This window comes from Amia ocellicauda, chromosome 20 (assembly GCF_036373705.1).
Source record: "Amia ocellicauda isolate fAmiCal2 chromosome 20, fAmiCal2.hap1, whole genome shotgun sequence".
Lineage (NCBI taxonomy): Eukaryota > Metazoa > Chordata > Actinopteri > Amiiformes > Amiidae > Amia > Amia ocellicauda.
In genome coordinates, this window is record NC_089869.1 from 13,020,097 (window position 1) to 13,047,754 (window position 27,658).

Below are 27,658 nucleotides of genomic sequence, written 5' to 3' on the forward strand. Positions count from 1 at the left end.
TGTACACTTTTTGGAATAAAGTGTATATTTAAAAGAATGATATGTCACTAGAAAAAAATCGTGTGCTTTCAGTTTTGTTGTTTGTGGAGGGGGTGAAACAAATATTTAATGGTAGCCTAATACCTGACAAAAAAAAAAAAAAAAGAAGCATCCCATCCATTCATAAAAATACTAAATACTTTTACAAACCTAAAATAACCTACAATGATAAAAATATGATGACCATGATAGGAAAAAATGCCCAAATGTATTTTCCTGTTGAAAGGGCTCTGAGGATTTAGAATTACACTTTATTCTCACAGCACTTGCTGATGGACATTTGTTTATTTGCTGACAAACTACAAGGGCTACTTCTTTTTATTTTTAACTGTCTGCAGGAGATACTCTTGCATTGAGGTTCATTCAGAGACTTGCTATGGAAATGTGTTGACGCTACAGCTGTGAACAACCTGATGGACACACAGTCTGCCACCAATAATCTCGGTCCGAGCCAATAATATTGGATATCGCGATCTTTGCATGTCTATCTTCGACGATGTGTAACTTTTAATATCGCTCAACTCTATTTCATATACAGTCTTGATGACTGAAGGTTTTGCAATACCCGTGTAACACCTCTATTTCACTGGTACACTTGAGTCATGGCAGCCTATGGCCAGACTGGTGAGACTTGAGTTGCTTTTACACTGGAGAGTTTAGTTGAGTGAAATAACTCTACCCAGAGCCTGCATCAGCCTTGAGACCGATTCACATATGTTTGTGGGGCTATATAGCAAGGCTTCGTTCCTGCTTCTCTTGTATCAGTGTTAAAGCAAGGGCAAAAGTGTTAGATCTCCTTTTTTAGGAACTATCCATGGCTATCCATAAAATCCTAGATGATAAGTTAAGCCTCTATGGGATCTCAATTGATGTTTGTGTAATTTAAAACACATTGTATTGACTTATTTTTGTATTTTTATTTTACAGCAGAGGAGTTGGCTATTGAGTGTACAGTCTAAATGTATTTACTCTAGGCTTGTTTGTGACTTAAGCCTACTTGCTCAGTCATATGCTGGCACAAAAGTAGTGAAAAAAGCATGGTGTGAGAACTGTACTGTAGTGCCTGTGTCCAGTCGACAGCCGGCTGCTCGTGACAGTGAAAAAATGGCACCTCTGTCCCCAAACCAAAATGGCAACATGAGACAGTGGGGAATTCAGACAGCTCTCAGGCATGTCCATAGAAAAAAGTTAATGAGCTCTACTGTGTGAAGATTGAAACCTGAGTAAATTGTGGTGGATCCACTTTGAAACATAGATTGGGATTGTGAATCACCGAAATAGGAATGTGTCAAAACTAGAGTTCTTGGGCTTGCTATACAAGAGAGATATTTTTCTGTCTTATGTATTTATTTCTTAGCAGATGCCCTAACCCAGGGTGACTTACAGTTTTCACAAGAAACATTTTCAAAACTTTACAAAGTGCAGGAAATACAATCAATGCAAAATACAATAAGCATACATCCTATCACAAATTACTTAACAAAAACAACCATAATCGAGTGTTGTCCCTGGTGGGTGCAAAGGGGTGGGGTAGTCATAGGAGAAGTTAAAGTAGAATGCTAGAAATACATAAGTAATCAGTAGCAGAGTTAAATAAGATTGTGCATACGAGCAAGAGTGCTGAGCTGTCAGGGAGATTACAGGTACATTCTGAACAGAAGTATCTTGAGCAGATGCCAAATGCCATGATCAGTCATGTGCTGTCCATCTGAATGATGGGATGATCCATCAGGCAGATGTTGTTTGCCTTGGTATAGCAATATTATATCCAATATGTTGAACATCTAGTGGTGTAGCCTATTACTAGTTGGTAGCAATGTGTCGCATTCAGACTAGAGTCATACCGTACTTTCTTCTTATCACAGTTATGAATCTGTTAATAATTAAACATAAATATTTTAATTGCCAAACTGGGAAAGATTCACATTGAACTTTTCTGTTGGCGGTGGTTTGCCATTCTTGCTGTGGTTTTTCAGTCTGTTCTTACATTTGTTTTGTGATTTAATGTTTAGGATGAAGAACAAGATCCACTGCTGAACAGTTTCAGCCACCTGAAGGAGATCCTCAACAATATCAGAGGTATGGTTTTACAAGACAGATATGGTTCATAAATCAATCTCAGTATTGCATGTTAAAATTAGTCATTTATACATGTAAACGCCTTTTTACATCCTTCTGATATGTTGGGCTGTTTTCGAAGGTTCGTTCGGTCTCCAGACCTTAGGTGGATTTTACAAAACTTCGAAGGTTCGCCACGGGACAATCACATCGTTTTGTTTTCCGTTTGTTAATAGAAACTGACAATGTTCGAATACTGTAGCGTGCCAACGCACCAAATAAAGGGTTAATGGGGTAAAGGTGGTGTGGTGGGGAGGAGCGAAGAGAGAGGTAATAAAAGATGAAGGGAGGCAGAAGAACGAGTCAGTGTGTGTGTGTGTGTGTGTGTGTGTTTTAAGTCCCCGAGACCTTTGTGTGCTGCAGTAATAAAACTAAGAGTTGAGTCTACTCCTTGGAAACCCCCGCAAGCGTTATAATAATAAACCACACTTGAGATGCCCCACATTGCCTATCTACATTAAAACATTTCTATACTGCCCATTATTAAATAAAAGTTGTTGGATATATCAAAGATCAAAATCATAAAAAAGACCCTCAATTGTCACTGGACCAGATTACATTTTAAACAATTAAAGTGTTTTTTTTCCCCCTTCTTCTTCTGAAAGAGCACTATCCACCCCTTTGCCAGCATGCCTGTGGACTACTCTGCATTATTGTTTCTTCATCCACCTTTTTTTTTTACTTTTCTTTACAGCCAAGTGTTGTGCAGTAATAGAAAAGTAAAACAAAAATGTGGAATCTTTTGCTAAAATGCACAGAAGACACCCAAGGCTTAATGTAAGCTGTGCAACTGAAAATTGGCTAGGCTATATAACGGAGGAACAATCAAAATCTGGGATCATTTAACCATCTAAGTTTAAATGTATACATTATTTATTAGGCTTCATGGGTCAATTGAATAGAACTGAAAGCAGCATACTGAAGATGATCCTGTGTTTAGTACGCAGCTCTTTACTAACTCTGCAAGTTCGACCCATTATAGTAATTATTATTAATTATATATTTACCAAAAAAGTATATAATGTTGACAAACTCTGAACTGTAGAAGGGAGTCTTTTTATTATAGTTATGGTGTTATGGTTATGGTTTCTGTGTTCTGGTGTCTTTAGTATTTACTACTTTCAGTATAGTTGTCATTTTTAATGTTATTGAACACCAGGGTACATTCATCAAAGCGTTCACACCGATTCACAATTTCTGACACTTTGTCTGTGTTATATAATATTAAAGTTATTTTACATACATACAGCTCTGGAGAAAATTAATATACCACTGCAAAATGATCACTTTCTCAGGTTTTACAATTTATAGGTATGTGTTTGGGTAAAATTCACATTTGTTTTATTCTATAAACTACTGAAATTTCTCCCAAATTCCCCCCCAAAATATTGTCATTTAGAGCATTTATTTGCAGAAAATGACAACTGGTCAAAATAACAAAAAAAGATGCAGTGTTGTCAGACCTCGAATAATGCAAAGAACATAAGTTCATTCATTTTTAAACAACACAATACTAATGTTTTAACTTAGGAAGAGCTCAGGAATCAATATTTGGTGGAATAACCCTGATTTTTCAATCACAGCTTTCATGCGTCTTGTCATGCTCTCCACCAGTATTGATTTTGGGTGACTTTATTCCACTCCTGGTGCATAAATTCAAGCAGCTCCGCTTTGTTTGATGGCTTGTGACCATCCATCTTCCTCTTGATTACATTCCAGAGGCTTTCAATGGGGTTCAGGTCTGGAGATTGGGCTGGCCATTACAGGGTCTTGAGCCGGTGGTCCTCCATCCACACCTTGATTGACCTGGCTCTGTGGGATGGAGCATTGTCAGAGCAGAAGGAAACAAGTTTTCTTCCAGAACAATCCTCAGGACAACCTTGTACGTGGGTTGATTCATGCGTCCTTCTCAAAGACAAATCTGCCCGATCCCAGCCTTGCTGAAGCACCCCCAGATCATCACTGATCCTCCACCAAATGTCACAGTGGGTGCGAGACACTGTTGCTTGTAGGCCTCTCCAGGTCTCAGTCTAACCATAGGATGACCAGGTGTTGGGCAAAGCTGAAAATTTGACTCATCAGAGAAGATGACCTTTCTCCAGTCCTGTACGGTCCAATCCTTATGGTCTTTTGCAAACCTCAGCCTGGCTCTTCTTTGGTTCTCATTGATGAAGTCCTTTTTTTCTAGCTTTGCACGACTTCAGCCCTGCCCCTCGGAGACCGTTTTGAACCGTCCTCACCGTGCACTTCACCCCAGCTGCCGTTTGCCATTCTTTTTGTAGGTCACTTGATGTCATCCCGCGGTTGTCGAGTGACATTCGAATGAGTTGGCGGTCATCCCGGTCAGTGGAGAGTCGTTTTCGCCCTCTGCCGGTCTGTAGCTTTGTTGTCCCCAATTTCTGCTGCTTGACCTTGTTCTTATGAACCACCCTCTTTGAAATTTTAAAGATGGAAGCAACCTGATGCTCACTGTATCCCTCTGCCAGAATTGAAGCCTTTTTTTTCTTCACTCAAAACTTTCCTTTTCAACTCTTTTGGCATGGTCAAGAGTTATTTTTTGAGGTACTGCTAGCACTGTTTTTGCCTTCCAGCTGGTCCTATTGCAAGAGGATAGTGATGACCACAGCAGTGGTTTTTATACTTTTCATGTGTAAAATAAGATTTGGTTCAGGTGATCACCTAATCAGTACCACATTCAGTAGAATGAGGTGTGCCTGTGTTGGAATTCAACAGTACATCACTGTGCAGACAGTTTATTCTGATTAGTGGTTTTACTGGAAGGTTAACTTGTTTCAAGTAAAATCAGTACCTATACATAAAACTGTGTGCTTGTAACTATAAATAAAACATTATTACTGTACAACAATTTTACAAAATGATTACAAAATTTACCTTTCGGGACAACCCTACTGATATGGAAATATACTGTGGGCATTCAGCTTCTCTGACTGTAATAAATTCTTTGGTGTGTGAATGGTGCGTGTCAGATTTTAATTGTCATAAGCGTTCTTTCTCTAAATTGATGTATTCCTTTATGTGCCCCCATCTTCGGAATTTCCCTTAATGTGTAATTTACGAGTGTCCCTTTAGTGTGTACTTTCATATCCTGTGCTCTTTTGTTCCCCATGCTTCAGACCACAATGAAGTTAACTTTCCTGCGGTATACAATTATTTTCAAAGTTTTCAGAATTGAAAAAGAGCTTTGAATCAATGGGGGAAAATGCCATGGATGATGCATATATGAACATATTCTTCAGCAATTCAGTTGTAATATATGGCAAAGCAGAGGGGAAATAAGTTAAACGTATGTCATTTGGTTACTTTTTACAATTCTTAACTTATTCCAATATGTTAAACTTCCAGACAATAATAATAATAATAATAATACACATTAATAATAATTATTTTTCTGAATGTGATTTGTTGAAATCTGAGGCTTAATATTCTCCATATATGTAAGAGGAGGGGCATATTTACCTTGGCACAGACCTTTCTGTAGTTAGGCTTATAGCTGAAATGTCTTGTTGAACTTTCAAATGACCTGTCATTCATTTTATCTAAATGCAAATCAGCTACATATTGAAAACGTACATCTCCACATGGGCTTGAATTAAGCAGCCTTGTTGTCTTTTCTTCCTCTTGTGCTATTTGGTTTTGAACCGAAGCCCTTTTTTGTTTCTAATGGAATCTGCAATGGTGACCTGATCTAATTATCACTGACGCAACATGACACAAGAAAGAAAATCAGTCTCTGATTTTAATGTCTAATTTTTCTTATTCCATGTTATTCAGAAGATAAATCTCAGTCTTGGGGGAACCCGCTATAAATCCATGCAGGTTGCAAATGTGAAGTGCCTTTTCTGTGTTCAGAACAGAGCATATTTAATCAGATGTGGCAGAAATTTCCATTGAGAAGTGATGGCCTTTTGCATTTGTCAATATTATCTTTCCCATTTCTGACAGTGGGGGATTTTGTGGTTTGTTTATTATTTCCTAGCTCCCATTGAAACCGTATCATAGTTTGTTCATTATTTAACCAAAAAGTTTGTAATGAACAAGTGGGCTAATGTAAATGTTAGGCTGTGCTGTGCTGATATTCTCTAGTGTTCATACAGGCAGAGCAGACACACTGAAGGCACACAATACACCGCCATGATCTCATACCCGTTCCTTACGAATGAATACAAATGTTTTATCTTCAGAAGTTCAGCTGTAAATTTGAAATGTAACAATACATTTATTTTGTAACCCTAAGTCTTAATTCGTTCTTAATAAATGGAATCACTACTTCATGTTTTGAAATTTGTCCAAGTGCTTTATTTATCAGCTTTTTAAATGCATGTTTGAAGTCTTGAAGAAATACCCATCTACTGTGAGCAGGAAAATGTGAGCAGTCTGCAGCACATGAAAGCATCTCAAGTGGTTATTATTTATACAAAACAAAATATATTTTAAATGATAGTTCTAATCAAATCAGCCTTTTAATTTCCTTGATCTTATAGTATGGAGAGTAAAACTCTTTCAGTGCTGATGGCTTTTGTTGCATCAGTAGTTTAAGTGTTTTAGATCTCCCTGGTTTTTAAAAGTCTTCCACATATCACTGCTTTCGTGCATTGAATATATTTTGCATACGTTGTCTGATTTTAGTTCTTTTTAAGGGTTTAGATCCTTGAGGATGTTTCCTTGTTAAATGTGGTTTCAACACATGGAAATAGTGAATGAAGAAAACCCATGGAATACTATGCTTGTCTCAGTCCATGTCTTTACAAGTTCAGCCAAAGGAATAGCTAGAGGTGCTAAGTGTGCAGACAGATTGTGTATCTGTTTTTTTAATTTTTTTATTTGTGTGTATGTGGGGGGTGTGTGTAGCTTGGGGTAAGTGCCTGTTCAAAGTGCATTTACTCCCAGAACAAAGTTTGTCCTTAGCAAACACACCTGTGAGAAAACATCCTCCGGAGTTTAATTGTTAAGACTGCCAAGAACTGTCAGGTGAAACCCAGAAATATCACAGGTGTTATCAACGTGTTTACTCTTGTTAATATAGCCATATTGGATTGAGATAATTAAAATGGCTAGTCTTATTAAACTATTTGTGTAAAATACCATATCACTGATAATTTGGTTACATTTATGTGGTTAATGGAATGCTTTAAAGGGAATGTGGAGGGTAAAGCATCTGTTGTATCTTTAAAAAAAGGAAAAAAGAAAAAAGAAAAGGCATCTTTCAGCAGTTTGTATGCAGTAATTCCCTTCTTTGGCAGTTGGGGCCCAAAATTAAAAAATATTTGCCTTTAGCAATTGCACCATAACAAATTAAAAATGACTGTAGTTCTTCCATGGGTCCCTCTTTCTTTGAATTGTAATTTTCATAGTTTCTTCCTTGTTTATGTACTTTTATTGTAGAATTATACTCTAGCTTCTTGACATGAGCTTACACAGATGTATTACAGGCACAGTGACCATCTCAGGTGCTCTAGATTCTTCTTCTCATTTAACATAATGCTTTTGTCTGGTGGTTGAGATTGGGAATGCTCTATGGCTGTTCATACCCTTCATATGAAGGGTTAATATTTAGAAGGTCTCTGAATCAGTTATAAGTCATGTGGAATTCTTTGTCAATAAGGCTGCTCACACTGCTGTCAATATATTTGTAAACCGCACATAGCTACATCATGATGCAATTAAAGACCTAGTCTACATCTAATATAAATAATATAGTATATGTATATGTAATGTATACTTTTTTCTCTTAATGCAGTTGTCATTTGGCTTCACATTTGTAGCTGTCTTTGTGTCTTGGTCTGTTTCACCTGGTATGCTGTGTTTTATGGGAGTCAAGAAAACCGACCAGTGAAACTCCTAAAACCTTATCCATTGCAAATGGGACATGCTTTGACAAAGGCAATTGGTTTGCCATTTTCTGAAAATGGAAAATAGGTTTTTCATGCATCTAATCCCCCCTCAAATATCATGTACTTAAAGAATGCATATAATTTAGTTTTTTTCAGTAATTTTCTATCATTTGCTGTTATTGTTTTACTGATATTATGCACAATTGTTGCATATTGAATATTAAGCAAAGCAGATTTGAATTAGATGTTTTATTAAAGAACTGATTTTCACTAAACTTTGTTAATTAAAAGTTTTACTCAATTGATTTATCTGGGAAGCCTTGTTGAAAATCTCGACAGTCTTGTACGCATTTTGTTTTCTGCAGTGAGAATATGAGCGGTAATGTTAAAAGCACATGCTAGCCTCTGTTGGGGGAGAACGGGCAGCACAGCGGTTGCGTTCTCTCAGCCCTCACTCTCCAGGGAACAGCTTTAGATAGACAAGCACTTCTGGATGGAGCTTGGCAGGAATCTGGCCCGTTTTTTCATCTTTCTAAACACCAAAGCTCTTGTTAGAGCTGTGGGTCTGGGCCTGAATAATGGCCCCATGTGTCCAGCCTGCAAATTATCCTCTTTTTGTTCTTCTGTTGTCACTTTTGAATGGAACCAAGTGTTCAGTACTTACTGCATCTTTCAGACGTTAGATTATGGTTATCCAAACCTGACTGAATCCACAGAACACGAGGAGAACCTTATCTGTCCTCTAGCTTTGTTTTTGTACTGTATTTTATATTGTGTAGCAATGTAGTTTCAAGAATAGTTGCTTAGAAAGGCAATGCCTTTTTTTATCACACGGTCAGCTACCCAAACCCCCCCCAAGTGATTTGTTAGTGTTTTGTTTCTGTTTTTTTTTTTTTTGCCCAACCTGTGGAATTGACTTGTTTTCACAGTTATGTTTTGTCTTTGGCATCAGGTAGGTCTTATGTATTCAGTCAGGGATTTTGTGTGTGTGGTGTTTTGGTGCGGAAGGATAGTGTAGCAATTACACAGACAAACTTTCCTTTACATGCAGACAGGGTCCACTTAAGCAGTATGTTCATGTCCTGATGAAAGATGAAAGCCTAAAATGCAGATAGAATTACAGTACAGAAGTAGCCTATCTGCTCCTGAAATTTTCTCCAAGGTAGATCAGTGTTTTCCCCTGAACAGCTACACGGTAAGCCTTTGTCTCACAGATAACTCCATCTAAAGGGTACTTTGTAAACTGGAGAAGTTTTGGGATGTAGTGGTCCAGCTGTCAACTAATGAAAGCCCTGTAATTCCCTTCACACTGTGTATTTTATCTCATTTAACAACAAAAGCAAGCGGCAAAGGAAATGTGGATTAGTCAGGAGTATTTCTCAGCAGCTTGCTGTTGTAAAGGTTCCATTCTCCCTCTCCTGTTCCGCAGTGATTGGCAGGAACACATGTATAGAGTGCAGCTGGAAGTATATCATCTGCAAATTTAGTTGGGTAAATATAGCAGGGAGTCTTGTCAGCCTGGGAGATAGATTGTTCTGGGAAAGGAAGTGTTGTCTCTTATTTGAAAAATAATTTCCTACACTTCTGGGACAGGGCTTTCGCTCTCTCTCCTTTTCATTTCTAACAAAGAACATACAGTCAGGGAATTGGGTGAAGATGGGAACATTTGTTGTAGCTTTATTCACAATATAATGAAGAACGAATATCAACATGAGAAACCAGCTCCTCAAATAAAGTGAAGTTTTGGGAATGCAGATTACTGAATGCTCCATCATTAAATCCAGCTCGGACATAACGTGAAACATACTCCATGGGTTTGAATTTAATACCTCAAGCATCTAAATGAATACTGCTAGTTTATTTCATACTTGAAATTAAAAACTGGAAGAGATGATGTATTTTACCACCTCTGTTTAGGTTCAAAGAAGTTCAAATATGTTTTAGTTTATGAGTGGAAACTGGACCAGGCTTTAACCTTTAACCTTAAACACTTTATGTATAAACAAGCAACAATAATTTTATATTTCCAAAGTGAAATTAAGTTCTATCTGTAGTTTTCAATATCAATTATCTCAGTGTCTTCTAATTTTGATTGGAAAATAAATATAAATTGAAACTTTTATTCCTTTGATCCTTGTATTTTTTATAACAATAAGTTATGATTTGCAGTTTCTGTCCTGTTATACAAGTCTGTAGAAATCAAAACAAATAGTGAGGAGCATTGCAGCAGTGTAAAAAAAAAAAAAAAAAAATTCCTTATTTTGTCTTCATTATACACAGGCAATCAATAGCTCACAAATGATTGATTGTAATGATTTTAATGAAAAAATAATTGGTTACTCTGAAGAAAATGCAAAGGAAATTATATTTTGCTTCCGTTTAACTCTACATTTCTCATCTTAATACCATACTGTAGCAAGTCAGGTGACTGGAGAGACCATTCCATCAATTTCAACACCTGTTGTTCATTCTTTTACTCTAGCCTTGGTCTGGCTGTGTGTTTAAGGTCATTACCACGTTTAAACAACCCTGTCACCCGCAGGTCAGCTCCCTAAGGATACTGCATATGTTGAAGAATGGAATAATTATTTCTCCTCAATACCCACTTTTGATGACCTCTGTACGTCATTGTAGGTCATGCATAGTATTTTGGAGGTCTATTGCCTAGATTTATTTTGGCATCACAGCATAAGTGTTTGCCAAAACTCCCATATCCAGTGTTTATGATGAATTGCTTGGGTCTTCATAGTTTTACTGGCTGAACTACTGTTCATCTTGGCCTGAAGGTAAACAATGAGGAACAATGTATTGTGGCAAAGAACACTGCATATAACTTGCATGTTCTCTAGACCTTCCTCAAAGTACACATCACACAAGGATCTGCACACCAGTGAGAGCTGTAGATTGGAAACCCAGGCTCTCTCTATCCATTAATAAACTGCTGCCTTTCTTTATGTGGCTTACAGTCCTTCAGGGAGATGCATTCATCCTGCATCCATTTACATCTTAAGTTGAACTGGCAATCACACAATTTCCAACCCATCATATTCAATTATGTTGTGCAAAAAAATATATATATATATAATTTTTTTTTGTTATCTTTTCAGATCTATTCACTTCAGTGGCATAAATCATCAACACATAATTAATTGTAAGGGAAAACCTGCTTTTGAATAGAACCAGCTTTTTTGCAGAGCTCGGTGAATGATGCCAGTAATGGACAATAAAATGTACATATTCTTTAGCAGTCATTATGTCATTAAAAAACGTCAAGCATGTTGGAAATCGCCAGCTCCGGTCTCGCTTGAGATTTGCACCTCTCCATTGACAAGAGAATATTCTGGCAAGAAGGAAATGCATTATTTTTAACGTCAAACAGATTAATCTGATTCAATCCCCAATTGGTAATTCTATAGGATTTGTTTTATTGAGTGTACAGTGCAACCCAGTATTGTGGGATTGATGGAGAGGAATGTAAATTGAACATACTGTACTGCCAGTGGTATCAGTGGGGGTGTGTGTGTTTTTTTTTTTTTTTCCCCATAGCTCGTTATACAGAAGTCTGCCATAGCCTTTGCTTTTTAAATCTTTAAATCTTTTTTTTTTTTTTTTTCTTCCCCGTACTGCGAAGGTCAGATTTTTGACAAGTCTGCGTTGAAAGCAGGGCTGCTAAATCCCCTCATTTTTATTCATACAAATACAGGTTTAGCGATTCTGAGACACCCACAAGATTCAAAGCCAGAGCAGGCTTTGAGTGACAGATCTGCTCAAAGCTTTTTAACACTAACTAAATTCACAAGCACACTTCTAATTGACTGGAATCACTAGATGTACATCCCCTGTCTGTCTGTGTGCGTGTTTATGTGTATATATACAAATACACGTGTAGTCATTGTGATATTTTGCCCAATGTATGATAAATAATGTTTCAGCAATTAATTTGTTATAAATGAAAACTCATATAGGGTTGTTTATTCCTCTGTAAAGCAGTTTGCCTTTAAATATCTGCGTTCCATCTAACAAAAACAAACGGAAAATCATTAACATTTTCACTGAGTCCACTGAATGATAAACAGATGTTATCTCCCAAGACAGTACTTACTTTACAAAACATATCAACTAAGAAAAATACATTTTCTTTCATTTATAGCTTCAAAAATATTTTAGCTTAATGAATTGTCTGTATTTTAAGAAATAAACCCACACAAGATTAATAAAATAAGATGGAGGGTGGGGGCATGTCAAAAATGTGCAAGCTGATGAACTAGCTGACAAAGCTACACACTTTCTTCCAACCTTATGTCTGAGGATAGGTTTTACAAGAAAGGTAAGACTTAAATGTTCATTTTGATTAGGAGACAACGTTGGACTGAAGAGAACTGTGTGGGTCTACCTGATGGATGTGAATGTCTGACCCTCAGGTGTTTCCCATGCAGCCACACTTCAGCACACAATGTGGAAATGGCACATGAATGCAAACAATGTCATCGTGGTGGAGGTCTTGGTGGATATGCTGTAACGTGACATCCTTGCATGTAGTGCAAGAAGGTGATTTTACTAAATTTGTGGTCCTCTGTTAGAACTCCCAGCAATATTTTATCTTAGTCTTGCTTTATAAACATTTGATAATGTTTAGATCTATGACTTTCTTTTATTTTTATATATAAATCATATACGTTACAGCACAAATTAACAATCAAAAACCTGTTAAGGTCAAATGTTACAACAACCATCAAGTCACACTTGTGTAGTATGTGTAGTTCGTTCAGCAGTGAAAAGGAACTATTTAGGGTCAACCAAAGTACATGACACAGGACTGGAAAGCTGATGCAAAGACTGCTTTATAATGACATTTACTGATAATTGAAAATTAACAGTAGATGTATTTTTACCAGTCAATAACATGAAGAAAGAAAATATGAACACAGTTGTATTTGCCACCGATATGCTTGTGATGAACAGGACATAATTCATATTATGAACAGAGTTCAATGTATATGCTTTATGTTTATGCTTTCTTTGGTCCCCTTGTTATTTGAAATGTATTTTGGACTTACTAAACTATGAAACAATGTATTTCATGATACAATGCATGTGTAATGTATCATATAGGCATATATGAGTTCAGATGCCAGGGGGATCAAATAAGAAGGATAAAATAATAGGATAAATGATTTTAACTAGATTCTATATTTAGATTGTAATTCTATGTTGAAGGGGCAGTGTAACTTTGACACATTTGTATTTAAATGAATTTTGCTTTCAATTGATATGTTAGGGTAGGCTGTGCATTTGTATTTTAATGTTACATTTTTTAAATTGGCTTATTCAGGTACTAGTTATTTACCCCACCGATGTAGTAATTAGCCTAAATGAAAAATACATCCTAATGGCAAAACCGATCTTGTATTATAACTGGTTAAATATCATAAAATCCCTTATTGTAAAGACTTGGTTTATATGACACAGCTCCAGTCCAGTGCATTGCATACCAGTATTCTATCTCAAAAATAGAAGTACTCCATTATGCGTAATGGAATCTTTTTTAAATGAAGGGCCGAGATGCACGGTATTCTAGACCTGTTCGATAGCAGCCATTTGACCCTGTTAGGAATTTACAACTGCTGTCCCAGGAGGAGGGCAGCTACAAGGGGAGCTTCCTTTCTGCTGCTCCAAGCCTAAGCCCAGGGTTTCCATTACAGTGTGAAACAGTCTGACTTTCATACTTTCCAGTCTTTTCATCTCTTACTTGGGGCATTTCAATTTCTTATAGGATTCAAACCTGGTCGAATCGTGCACTTATTCTGAAGTCATATGTTTTGCTTTTATGATAAGAACTGTGGATTTAGTTTTATGTTTTCCACACAGTGAAACATGACTCATCCAGTGGAGAAGAATGTTATTTAAATTGATGTTGATGTTAACCGCGTTTAAAGTTCAACATTATTTATGTGTTTGTGACTTGGGCATACATTGAACAACAAAGTTTCTAGTATGATTTTCTTTTTTCTTTTTGTAGCTTCCTGCAAATTTGCAATGCAAAGCTTGTGTGGGGTAGTTTGGACAAGAAAAATCACATAATGCAATAATCCGTGTGATAATGAGCTTATTTAAAATGGCCTGAACTACATCTGGGTGGTAGAAAATCCAGTAAAGTATCTAAAGGAAAGAAAATAATTATTTTCAGAAACTGATATTATGTGATAGGATATTGTTTAAATACAAGGGGATATTTGTTGTCATAAATTGTCTACTCAGGAGCTGAGGAAGAGAATAACTATTTTTAAAATCTTTCAGTGGAAATCTGATCTTTGTTTGCTTTGTTTTACAAGATAAAATATAAATTTGTGCGTTTGGTCACAGGTTAAACAAGCAAGCTTGCCCTGGCATTCCATTCTCTCTTCTTGTGAAACAAAGTTATGTAAAGATACTTAGTGTATTTGTATTTCATCTCGATTTTACACCAAATATCAACTGCCTGCTTTGAATAAAACAAACGAGCAATCAAAAACATTATGGTGTGGAGTGGAGATTCACTCTCAGGTAGTAAAAGTATCTGTCAATACAATGATAAATGGGAGTTCATCCGATGAGCTGCCACTGTGCTCTGGTTAGTAGCTGTAAATCTGGCCGGTTAATAGTCCTTTAACCGGGGAATGACAGCTTGGGCTTATGCCTAGTGTGAAGAGGGATGCAACTGTTGTCCTGTTTCAGAGCCTCTCAACTATGTGCTGAGTGGATGGAGAATCCCAGCAGAGTGCAATTAATCACAACCACGGCCCGGATGTGGTGACAGGAACATAGGGCAAGACTTTCGCAAAACAAACCAGTGAGTTTCAGGGTAAGAAGCAAACATATATTCCAGTCTCCGCAAGGTTAAACAAAAGGAAGAAATATCTGACCCTCAGGGCTGCTCTTAACCTCTCTGTTCCTTTAAGATTAAATTGCTCTTGTGTAACATTTTCAAATACAGGGGATTATGTTTTATACCAAGAAGATCATAACAGTTTTAACACAGATGTTAATATCGTATATGACAAATCTAAGTATGTTTGTGTGATCTGATCTATATTGGGCTATGAACGTTGTTGTGGGGTTTCGTAGGGTTCTGTTAATATAGATTTCTGCAATTTAGTATATTCCTTATGTCCATTATTGATTTTGCTAGAGCAAGATACTGGGAAATCACATCCTCTTTTCTATATGACTGTGCTGTGGTATGTATCTTTCACTTTTATTCTCAGCTCAAGGATACCACTTCATGCACTTGGGGAATTCATGAGCAATCACTTCCTTTTATAGGAAAAAGGCTGTGTAAGAAATACAGAATCATAATTTCTTCTCCAAACCTCTGTTTATAACAAACTAAGTACCTATTGTGACATTTAATTCCAAAGACATCTGTCCACACCATGCACTTTACATTAACAAATAGCATAAGCTCCCTAAAGAGCTATCCTTAAAAAGTGAAATTTAAATCTTAGGGTTAGAGATGCCAGTCAAAACACGGAGATTAAGGTGCAGTGGGGGGCTGAGACGAACAAATTTGCTTAAGACTTTATTTCACAGCTTTTGTTTTGAACTATGAATTAATCTTCCATCTCCGCAGTGGATAATGAACAAATAATATTTGCCAATTACTTTGGTTGTCTGGATTAAAATTAATTATTTTAAAATACAATATTATTTCCACCATTCAATACCCGTGGCTTCTAATTTTGTTATAAAATGCTCCAGCAAGGTATTTCAGGCAAACAAAGAAAGAAAGAAAAGAAAAAAATGAATCTTTTAGAAATTTGGTAGTGAAGGTAAGCCACATTACACTCTCGACTGCTACAATTCAAGAGGTTCCACAAAGAAAAACAAATTTGGTATGGTTTGTAAACCCCCGGCCTATGTACAGGGACATCTAAACTGGACACCAACCAAATAGCTCCTTGTACACACTATATGGTGTGGTGTTTTAGTTCTATGCAGTTTTAATTATTACTTACTGTGTGCTGAAGACATAAAGTAGCAGCATTAGACTGGTTTTAAGAGCTTTTTGACACCTTTTCATTCAGCAGACGTCTGTCCTAAAAACAACACGTGATGTGTTTGTACTGACACTGATCGGAGGGAGTGTTTGAGATTGACCACAAATAGTAGTTATTGACTATTTCACAAGAGCCAGGCATTTATGTTGAATGTAGAAGTGGGATTTGTTATGAAGTTTACCTGTGAATGTTATTTCAGGTATGAAAGGAGAATCTTTGCATGGATGTGATTTCCATGCTCTAATTTTGGTTTGGCAGTGGCAACTGTTTTCAGTAAAGTGAATCAAATGCATTTAAATGCATGTGTTATTTTCCAGATGTCACAGTCCTGTAATACAGCTCACATTCCATGTTGGTCAAGTAGTCTCTCCCTGCTCATCAGGACCAAGTGCACATGGGGAGCTGATACAAATCAGTCTGATGACTCCCTGCCTTAACTCTGTCCAGTCAGCAGGAAACTTCACCCGATCGAATCACTGAATAACACTGTTTCACATGGAGGGTTTGAATACTTTTGCCTGCAACTATACACCAGGATATTAATGAAAAGGCTGTGCATATCTATGTACTAGAATGACTTCCTCTACTGGAAACCAGGTTAGCTAACATTGGTGATCCCTGAAAGTTGGCTTATGGTTTAGAGCAGCAGAGCTGGTGAAATGAAACCTCACGTTTGACTGAAAGCAATTCAGTATTATGGAATTGATAGGTTCAGATCACAGTAACATTGGTATTGCAGAAAGCACCGTCTGTTGTGCTCCGTTCAAATCTTAAGCCCGAGTATCCCAGTGCAATTCCCTGAAAGCCTTGACTGACTCGGCTAATAAACCTCTTACACCTACACAGACCCAGCTGCTCATTATTTCATGCGCCATCAGGGTCTTCGGACCACCACAATAATAATGTACATGCCATTCCAATTAGTAGGGATGTGTTCTTTCCAGCCTTGTATTGGTTTATTTGTGTTGGTTTATTTTAACACAATAACACAAGAAAAGTAGAAATGATCTGAAATTGTGCATTTTTTAAAGTGCAAATATAGTTTTCCAGTCATGTCCAGTTTTAATGTCAATCGTGAATAATTTACTGAGGAAAAATTCCTTTTTTGTGCCATTCAGAAATCAATTTGTTACACATAGCAATAATATTAGTTGCTTTTGTGTCTCTACTCATGTAAAATGTACCACAGAACTGTTAATATAACAAAGCCCAAAGGAAAGGTTTGGGGTCTGTGATGATTGTAATATCAGACTCCTCTTGCTGTAGTTACTGCTTGTACTGAATTCATTCTGTACTGTGCACTTATTGAACTAAAGGTTAAACATAAAGAAAAAAACAACAATTATCAACAAATGGGGATAAAAACCAAGGCAATATGGTCTTTTTAGGATTTGTCATTCACCCTATCACATTGAAAAATACTTTTTGTTTTCAGTATAATAACAAAACCTTCACTTGATCCTACTTTTGTTTAAGGTTATCATTATTGGTATAGTTCTACTTTTCAAGATGCTGCAAGCAGATTTTCAGGGCTTTAGTTTTAGCACACCCTAAGACACACTAAGACCCCATTCCACTTTGCCTCTGATACTGTGTTGTCAGACAATTTAAAACCATTCCTGTTTGTGCCCATTGTAAACCAGCCACACCGGGTTGTTTGCCTGTTCTAGTAGCAGCTTTATTTTACGGGAAATGCATCTTGATCTTTCAAGGACACAAGAAAAAGCCTGTAAGCTAATGCAGACAAAGTACCAAGTAGTTTCATTCACGAATCATTAGAAAACTTAGTTGTTCTTCAACGTTTGTCATCTCAAAGCAGTGTAGTCTCCGAAATGCTGCATTTTACAGTTTAGGGTATTATTCTAAAAGTAATGAAATTGGATTCTCTGTTGTTTTCACTCATTTTATGCAGCAGATTGTAAAAGTTCCCCTTGTGTGTGGATGCACAATTCACATGTCAGTATATTTCCATGTTTGTTTTGACATTTAGTGTTAATCAGACTCTCCTGAATTAAGATTCCAATATAATGGTAGAACAAGCTTAAGGCAAAGACAAACATGTAGCTTAAATCCGGCCCGTCTGTTGCAGACTGCCCTGTAACCTTTGTTGTGCATCATTGCCCCACTGTATATTAACCACGTTAGGACTATATCTCGTTAAGGATGCCCACAAGATGTAACACACATTTCTCCAGTGACTGCCCTTCTATGGTACATGTGGAGTACGATATTGGCAATCGCAATGGCTTTCGAGCAGATGCCTTTGGATTTAAAAAAGAAAGTGTATTTCTGGAAGCGGCTGGTTATAAAAGAAGTGAGTAGGGAGGTGTCATGGTTCAGAACTTTCTTGGTGGAAGATTAAACAACTGCAAGAGTTTGCCACATAAATATTGAATATAGGAGGTGACATGTGTGGGAGCTTTTAAACCTGTTGACATGTCCTTTTTAAATAGAATCTGGTCGACACAGAAACGAATTTCGACAAAAGCCAGCATGTTGACAGGAGAGCGAGACGAGAGACCCTGGCGTTCACACAGCTGACTGGAGACATGCTAACAACCAGGGCAACAGGGAGGTGTTGATGGCATTGATGGTAAAATAGACCCAGCGATACACAGCCAGCCTTGTATTGCAGTGGTGCAGAGCTACACTGGCACAAAGGGGCTTTACACTCTGAAACCTGTACCTTGTGAACAAGAGCTCTTTCCTCTCTCAAGTGCTCTGTCTGTGGGCTTGGTTGAACATTTGAGTTGCTTTTCATGTGCATTTTTTCTTTTTTGTTTTCCCTGTGTTTTACAAGTCACTAACTTATTGTCCAGTCTTGTTTGTGGCCTATAATACATAACTGTTTAGAGTATGTAACAAGGTTAGAAATGAATGAAATATTTTTTCAGAAAAATGGTTTGAGCCTCACAGTCTATCCCAATAGTTAAATTTTGTTTAATAACTGTAACATGTATTGTCTGACTCGACTGTGATCGAAGCCGTCTTATGTTTTGTGGTATTTATTGTTCAAGTCCCATTGCCTTTTACAATGACCTTCACTCGTCTTCACTATTGCTTTTGACCCTTCACATAGTTATAACCGCCTCAGATTTCTTATGGCTCCAGTCTTAATGCAGCTGCCATCCATTCTGGCATATTTTCAATTATTCTCACAGTACTGTACTGTCCTTACATTTATTTATATATAAGTGTTTAATGTACATTGTGTGCCTGTTTCCCTTTGACAAGACCAAAGTCTTATTGATATTTCTTGACCATTTTCTTAATTTTTTAGAAAGGGGTATTTACACACCCTTTTCAAGATTAGTCCCATTAAACACTTAAAATATTTTAATGAGGTTTATTAAGGAGAAGGCACTTATGTGACCTGCTGTGTATAAAGAGACCAATCCAAGTCTTTACCTGTTATTAAGATCCTACAGTTGACAGCCCCCCCTTTCCCCGATCCATCACAGACTGGGTTCACAATCCGATGCTGATTGTGGGGCTGAATTAAACCGTTGTAACTGGTGAAATGTCGATCCTAAATTTATGACCTGGAAACACTTAGTAAATAGCTTAGTATGTAGCAGTGTGTATTTCATACTTGGGTCATAGCTAGCACAGTAGGGTGAACTTCTGAACTCTGTGTACTGTTGTGTCAAGTATAGGTCAGCTTAATCCAGGGCTCAAGGCACAGATTCTTCTTTACTCAACAATGCAGACATATAGGCCTGTTCTTTATTTAGAAACACGATCATGACTGTCCAAGCCAAATAAATGTGCAGTTAAGAGTTTTAGGAGCGCCGAGTATGACAAACTGAGCTTTTGTAGGAGATGGAAAGTTATTTCTAGTATTGAAACTGGCTGCAGAAGTTCAAGTTAATAAGAGTGTTTTGTACCCAGGCTGCTGTTACTATTTACTGAATATAAAAGGGCAACCTCTCTAATGTATATTAAGGAATAGATCAGTCAGTTTGCTTTGTGACTTATTTTCCAAATTTGTCACTTTCCTGTTTAAAACCCACGGACATGTTTTTGTGTGTGTGTGTGTGTTTGTGTGTATAGCAATGTGAAGATTGTTCAACCCCCCTTCAGCTCAGTCATGGCAGTAGGAGTACTCTGCCAATTTCACAGCACTGTAGGTATCTACCAGCCCAGTCCGCAAGCCAGGCACCAATCTACTGGAGTTTTGGAACATTTTAGTTGGTGGATTTTTTTGCTGATCTACATCTCTGTGGGCTTCACAAAGTAATTATTAAATATGAAAATGTACATTCATACTTTTCAATGTATTGATATTTATTATTATCTTGAAAAATACTTTCATTTCAGTAATCTGTTTCAATAACTAATGGTATTGAAATACTGAGACAAGGTGTATTGCCATATACTTCACTATTGCCATAGTGATCTTAAACCACTCATTATTTTCATTTGACTGCAGTCTTTTGCATTAAATATTGCTGTTTTGTTTTAAGGTGACAATGGCCTGCCAATTGTTTTTCTGTTTATCAGAGGTGACATGACCAGTGGCGCAAGGGGGTAGAGAGCCCTGTGTTGCCACAGCTAAATATACATCCCTGACAGCTCCATAATAGGTTCCAGGAAGTTCAGTCAAAAATAAAAACAAAGCAACATTTCTAGCTGATTGAATCTGAAAGGCAGTTTTTCCTTGCTGAATGGGAAAAATGTGGACTTCAGCATTCCATGGCAGTGATGCAGTGGGATCGGATAGGCTCAGCCTTGCGTGTGCAGAACAGGGCTGGAGTCGCTACTATGTGCTAAACCAAATATATGGGTGAAAAAATCTGCAAATGTTTTAAAATAATAAAAAAACATCAACATCAAGAGTATAAAACATAACTTTAGCACCCCGCCCTCTCCTCCCGTGAATTTAGATGAAAACAAATGGGTAAGGAAATGGATCTGAAAAACTTTTTTTTTTTTTTTGTTATTGATTGATTTATATAAGCTTATGAGGCATCATCTCATGATATTTGCCTGGATGTCAAAGCTAAAGTGCAGTTCAGATACAAATGTTTTACTTGAACAGTAGCTTTATTTTTCAGTATTGGATTTTTCTTTATCCACATTTTTACATGTAGACAGCAGAATTTACTGTTTGGAAAAAATGTTACCATTTCTTGAAATGTTTATTTGTAGACTAAATGTTTTATTTTTATTCATTGTTATTGGTAGTTTGCTGATCTTTTGGAACCTAATTGACCATTTTACAGCTTGCAAAATACTCTTCATATCTAATCCTTGATTCCACATTTCAATGGCTTTATCAGCAAAAATACCCTGGTTTCTGAGAAGATCATTTAAGTTTACATTACAGTAAGCAATCTAGTTAAATGGCCTATTAATATTTCATTTCCAACACCACTGTTCTGTGGTTGCAAAGGTTGCTACCATAAATGATGCTCAGACTAGCAGCGTTAGAAGCGATTGGAGAATGGGTGGGGAAGATTAACAGCTCATAGGTCACTAAAACATGCTGGAGGTAAAACATTTTTCCTGTTTTGCATCATCCATTTCCTTTTTAGGTACAAAGGATTAACGCCGAAAGAATCATAATTTTATGTGAATTTGACTTAATGGAAAAAATCCCCCGATAGAACAGAAGCAGCAAAATGTATCCAGATCTTTTCATCCAGAAACATTTCTGCTTTCAACATTCTCATGTGAAAGTAGACGGCAGTGTTTACAAACACCTATCATACTGTCTTTATGTTTTCTGAATTCTGACATGAATTCATAAAGATAATGCACTCCCTGGATCAAATCCCATTTGCTCAGCTGTCTGACATTACCCCACAGTATCAGTGAGCCACTTAACACAGTGTGGTTTAAAAATGACTGCACTCCTGGCAAACATCCCTAATCTAACTCAAATGCTGCTTTGTAAATTATATTTGTGTTTCTTTGGTTTCTGGTTTTGTTAAATTATGTGCTGAGAGACAGTTTAGGACAAACATCAAGCTCTTGGGAAATCTCATTTCTACATTGCAATACTAAAATATGAAATCTGGCCTTCAGTTATTAGAAATGTATAGTTTTCAGTTTAACACCAAATCTTTTGTTTGTCATTAATAACTTCTATTTATTTTTGAAGGCCAGACACTGATGGCAATTTTTACATTTTAAATAAGTGTTGATGCACGAGAACAAGAAATGGGGGTCGATAAGATGCTGTAATGTTGAACGTCTCTGAACGGAGGGTACTTTTGAAAATCTACCACTTGGTCTGATTAGTTACTGTAAAAGCGTGCACCACTGGGGAGTAATTACTGATAGTTGTCGCCTTAGTTGACTAAGCTCTGTGGTGCTTCTGCAGCCCTTTGCACAGGAGCAGCACAGCGAAGGGGGGATAAACCCGATAGGCTTTAATGTTTCACCACCATGGAGCCATGCGGCATCACGGGACAGAAATATTGTCCAGTCGGGCTTCCTGATTGAGGAACACGAGCCAGAGTTGTGTTGGGCTCTGTTGTTGCTATGGAGAGAGGTCACAGGATTCAGACTTTATGCTAGATGGGCTTCATTTGTACGCTCAGTTGTTTCACACTTTGTCCTAAATATGGACTGACTGACTTCATACACACTGATTTTGGCAATGTATACTAATAAACAAGATCTGAACATGTACTGTTATTATTTATTATCTCTTCTATTTAATTTGACCCATCTTTGCAATCTAAATATGAATGGCCAGATGAGGGGACAGAAGCGTGGTGCAAGGCTTGTTTATCATACCATAAGAAAACAAGGCACCATATGGCAGAGCGTGCTGGGATTCCTCTCCGGCCTTTGAAGTGTTCAGTTACAGTCGGGGCAGATTTTGCAGATTGCAGGTGTCCGTTCGCACGGTTTTACAGAGATCTGAATGTAAGTGGTGTGTTTATTCATGAAGCTCTGTGCAGCTCAGGGAGGGCTTCTTGTGTCTGTAAATTAGGACTTGTGGGCGGAATGTGAAAACCCTCATTAATGTGTTTTGCTCCTGTTTAGGATTTCTCACTCGGCCATCGCCGGAGCTTGCAACCGTTCCATCCCAGTTAACTGAAACAGCCAAGATTAATATTAATCCCCTTAATGCTACAGCTCATAATATAGTCATTAGGTGACTTGAAACTAATCCTGCCCACCTAACTGGCGTGATTTATTAAATACACATGGAGGATTTGCCATGAATGCTGCAAGGGTATAAGTAGGCATCAAATATAAATACAGCAGTATCAGTCTATTAATACTGATGAATCGCCAGTTTAGTTGAACATTTAAATTAGGGCTTTGGGGCTTCCGTTTGCTTTGAAGGATCATGCTGCAGAACTTTTTTTTTTTTTCTGTACACTCCTCCCCCCACCCCCACCCTCACAACTCTGTAATTAGATTGTTTTGTGTTTATAATCTATGGCAAGACATTGGCCTTTCCTTTACAACTCCTGATTGCTTTTGTTGATAACAGAGATTCGCAAGTCATCTGAGATTAATTTGTTTATTTGTGACAATGGAAGTGCTTTAAAGGATAATAAACAACTAAGGCTGGTCACACTGCACCATCTACGATAACTCCCGACACACTAGCCCTGTGATTAAATGGATCATTTGCATCTTGGTTTGTAAAATAATATAATAATCCCAAATATATATCTAGCCTATACTTTTTTTTTGTCAGTAATTGCAGAAGCATTATTCCTTAAATAATAGTCTTCAGTACTTTTAGCTATACAAATCTTTGTGAGTTTTTGACGAGTCTTGTAAATGAAATGGTAGAATGGTAATGGTAATTCCGTGTACAGACACCGTGTGAGTAAATGAGTAATACGCACAAACTTTTTCACATCTAATTATCCCAAGACACTTTACAGTACTGCTCCAGATGACTCTGTGGTGATGTGCTGAATGCAGCCGGTGGAAAGGGAATCCATAAATATTAATTATGTACTGTTACAGCGAAGGAACAATAGACTTATGCACAATCAGAATTTATAAGAGGGCATTTGACAAACAATTGAATTGACTTGCGTTTCCCTATGACACATGGCTTCAAGCCTCCTCTTTTTCATTACATTGGTCTGTGATGACACTCGAACTACCATCACAACTTGTAGCTCATGAGCCCGTCTCTTTTCCAGCTCATAATACTGGATGGAAGAATAAGTATGTCACAGAGAACAAAGTTAGTTTTGCAAATTTCTTTTGCATGTGCGCTTCCCCCGAATTAAAAACTAATCCACTGGCTTTTTCACATGCTTAATATCCTTTACATTTGCATGAACTTCGAGTCGAACTTTACCTTTCTGTGTATGCAGCACTCTATTTAAAATGCTCCGCTTATCTGATTGTCTTGGTTGTTCTGTGCCATCTCATTTAAACAGATGTCCACAAATCCTGCTAAATGTCACTCAGTTTATATACCAGTAATTCCTGCCAAGTCCAATTGCTCACAAATCCTGTACAATTCATATTCTTGTATATATATATATATGTGTATGTATATATATGTGTGTATGTATATATATGTATGTGTATATATATATATATGTGTATATATGTGTGTATGTATATATATGTATGTGTATATATATATATGTGTATGTATGTATATGTATGTATGTATGTATGTGTGTATATATATATATATATATATATATATATATATATATATATATATATGTATTTGTAAAACTGTCAGGGAAAACACTTCAGTGTTCTTTCAGATTGGTTTTATTTTTTTAATTATAAAATGTAGCCTATTTCAATATTTTTATCTGTAATGCCTTTTCCTTCTTTATAACAGTCCATAATTTCAACCAAATTTTACCTCTATTACAAAAAAAAATGTAGTTAACGTCCCGTATGAAAAGTCAATGAACAAATGTATCCTCTGCAAGAATACAGTGACTATATTTAAACCTTTTATTTTTTCCATAGAATTATATAATATATAAAAACTACAAGCATTCTGAAAAAACTAAAAACCCAAATGTATGGTTTCCCAGCTAGATAAATTACAATACTCTGCCTACTCAGACATTATTGGAGTAATATGGCTTCTACAGTAGTTGCTCTTTATCTTGTTTTAAAAAATACATGCTTTATTTCACATGCAATTGGAATGATACTTATTTCAGTTAATTTGCCAGAAGGCCAAAACATTTGGCATTCTTTATTTTATGCCATCCTATGCAAGTATTTCTGTGAAAATAATTAGATCAGTTTTTCTTTTAAACGTCTGGGAGTTTACCCAGAAATGTTAAACATGGAGTGTTTCTGTTCACCTTCAAATTGCTTTTTAATTTGTAACAAGCAGGGACGTCTGGAGCACTCTCTACTGGATTGTGATTTGATTTTGTTTTCCTCATGTTGTGTCCTTCTAATACAGTAGCTCAGCCTTTTCTATAAATCTGTAGTGCGTGGTGGAGGATTCTCAGAGGCCCAGGGGAATGCCATTAGCAGGCTGAAGGAACGCAGCAGGTGAAACAAATAAGCGGGAGATTTTTTTTTTTTTTCTTCATTCTTTCCGTGCAGTTGTGGATGGTGGTACTCATCAGAACCAGTGTGAAATTTAGTCAGAGCCCAAGCATGTGTGCCGATTTATCCTGGCGGACTGACCACCATCTGTGCCTTAACCCCTGCGTGTCGGACCTTTTACTGAAGATGCTAAAAACAGAGAAGATGCAGGCCCAGGGGTAGTTGATGACATGCCAAGTGTTTCATGCTTGAGTAAATCGTTTTTTTTTTTTTTTTTTTATTAAATTTGAAATGTATTTGTTTGTTTGTTTTTTTACAACCTTGTCCCACCTGTATTACTAATACATTTTGTAAATGTTTGGTATGAAAACACAATGTATAACATGCTGTATATGTTTGAATCTTTTTCTTTTAGAATGTTGCAAACAAGCAGTACATTTTTTGTTCAATTAAATAAACCATGAAGCTTATGAAAAATCTAAAAAAATTAAAATACATTTCAACAAATCTGTACTCAATCGAAAATAGGTAGTAATGTTGTCTCTTAATCCTACAAAAATTCAAACTGAACTAACATTATCATTTCAATAAACTGTAATGCATTTGAAAGAGATCCTGTAAAACTGCTTACTTGTTTTTCAATTACAATTGTCATATGGGTGAAAAAATCAAGCCCTCTTAAAATTCTGCCATGAATAAAAAGCATTGAAACAGTTAACTATGGCTGTGGAAAGAAACAGAACTCGCACCGTTTCTTGTTCTAGAATGTTTTAATTCAGCATGATAAAACATCCGTTATTTGTAAGTTGATTGACCGTAAAGTATTTCATTACAGAAAATGGCCATCTATCATAGAGTGACTGCAGGCTGCGAAAAACATTAACTGTGTACGTCTCTTGGCTTGGACTGCGATCTGCTGGAATAATGCAGCTTCTGTGCAAACTATGCGGCATAAAAAATAAATTTTATGTACAGGATAACAGGTGCGGGACTAAACCCGCAAGGTTTACTAATGAAGTCATGTTTTATGAATGCAGTGCAATTTTTTTTTTCCAGTTTGGAGGGGGTTGGGTTGGGGGGAGCTTCATTTTAGCACAATGTTTAGACTTCTACTCAATTTAGAATTTTTACAAGTGTGTGTCTTTCTTAAATGGATGTGAAAAACAATACATTTCATACACTGTTTTGTGATAATATTCTTTGTGTTTGCTTCATTTGTAATTTAGTCGTCTTCCAATATTTTTTTAGTTGGTGGTGAGAAACATTCATCAGTCTATATCTGCACTAATAAACACCATATTTGGGAATTCCCAGTTTGGTCAAAAAAGGTTAGAATGTAAATTGGTATCACATGTTATCAGAGTGAGTTATTCGCAGGTTTGCCGATAGCATCTGGTCCTCATGAATCCAAAAGCTTTGACCCATGAGAACTTTTACTGTACCTCCAAAATTTAATGGGATGTGAAAGAAAGGACTGCTGTGTGAGGGTTAGCTAGGGCATCACTTTCTGTTGCCTACTTTCCTGGGAATGGATGTAGATTGTGGAACAAGAGTTGAAAGCCAGGTGTAGCTGGAGCAGAAAAAACATGTTCTTACCACAGTGAGCTGTAGTAATGAGCACACAGAATTAAATAAACCGTGGTTTTGTTGATGATAGTGATTATAAAGCAGTGTGGGGGCAGTGGTTATGGCTTGGGCTTATAAACAGAAGGTAATGGAGTAAGGTCTTTGGGGATTGACTTGCTGTTGAGCAAGGTGCTCTACCCACAAATGCTCTAGTTTCCAACTACCCATGTAATTTGCTGGACATCATTTTTACCATTCAAATGATATCTTGCAATATACTTCCAGAAGCAACTCTGACTATTGTGGGTTATTTAAATACAATTAACAATTTAAAATTATTTTATTTTTTAAACCCATGTACCATCTTAGAATCTCTGTAGTTTTGTTTCTTCAACCCTTTTTCTCACACGCCTTGTTTCCAGAGCCGAATAACAACACCCACATAACAGTGGGATTTTCCTTAAACTGAATAGACTCCCATTTGAATTAGTTGTCAATATAGTCCAAAGGGCAAGTTGAACAAAAACAGGAGGTCAGAGGCCACTGCTAGGCAGGTTTGTTTGTTAGTCTTGAATGTGCTTT

The 27,658-nt window shown here is 36.9% G+C and overlaps 1 protein-coding gene across 5 annotated transcripts in view; it reads left to right on the top strand.

Annotated features, from left to right (window-relative positions):
• gbf1 (golgi brefeldin A resistant guanine nucleotide exchange factor 1) overlaps positions 1-27,658 on the top strand; it is a 79,789-nt gene that overhangs the window by 2,211 nt on the left and 49,920 nt on the right. For all 5 annotated transcript variants that reach the window (XM_066693418.1, XM_066693420.1, XM_066693419.1 and 2 more), the window contains exon 3: positions 2,052-2,118. In XM_066693418.1, coding sequence (XP_066549515.1) covers positions 2,052-2,118 — 67 coding nt within the window. The remainder of the gene's footprint in view (positions 1-2,051; positions 2,119-27,658) is intronic.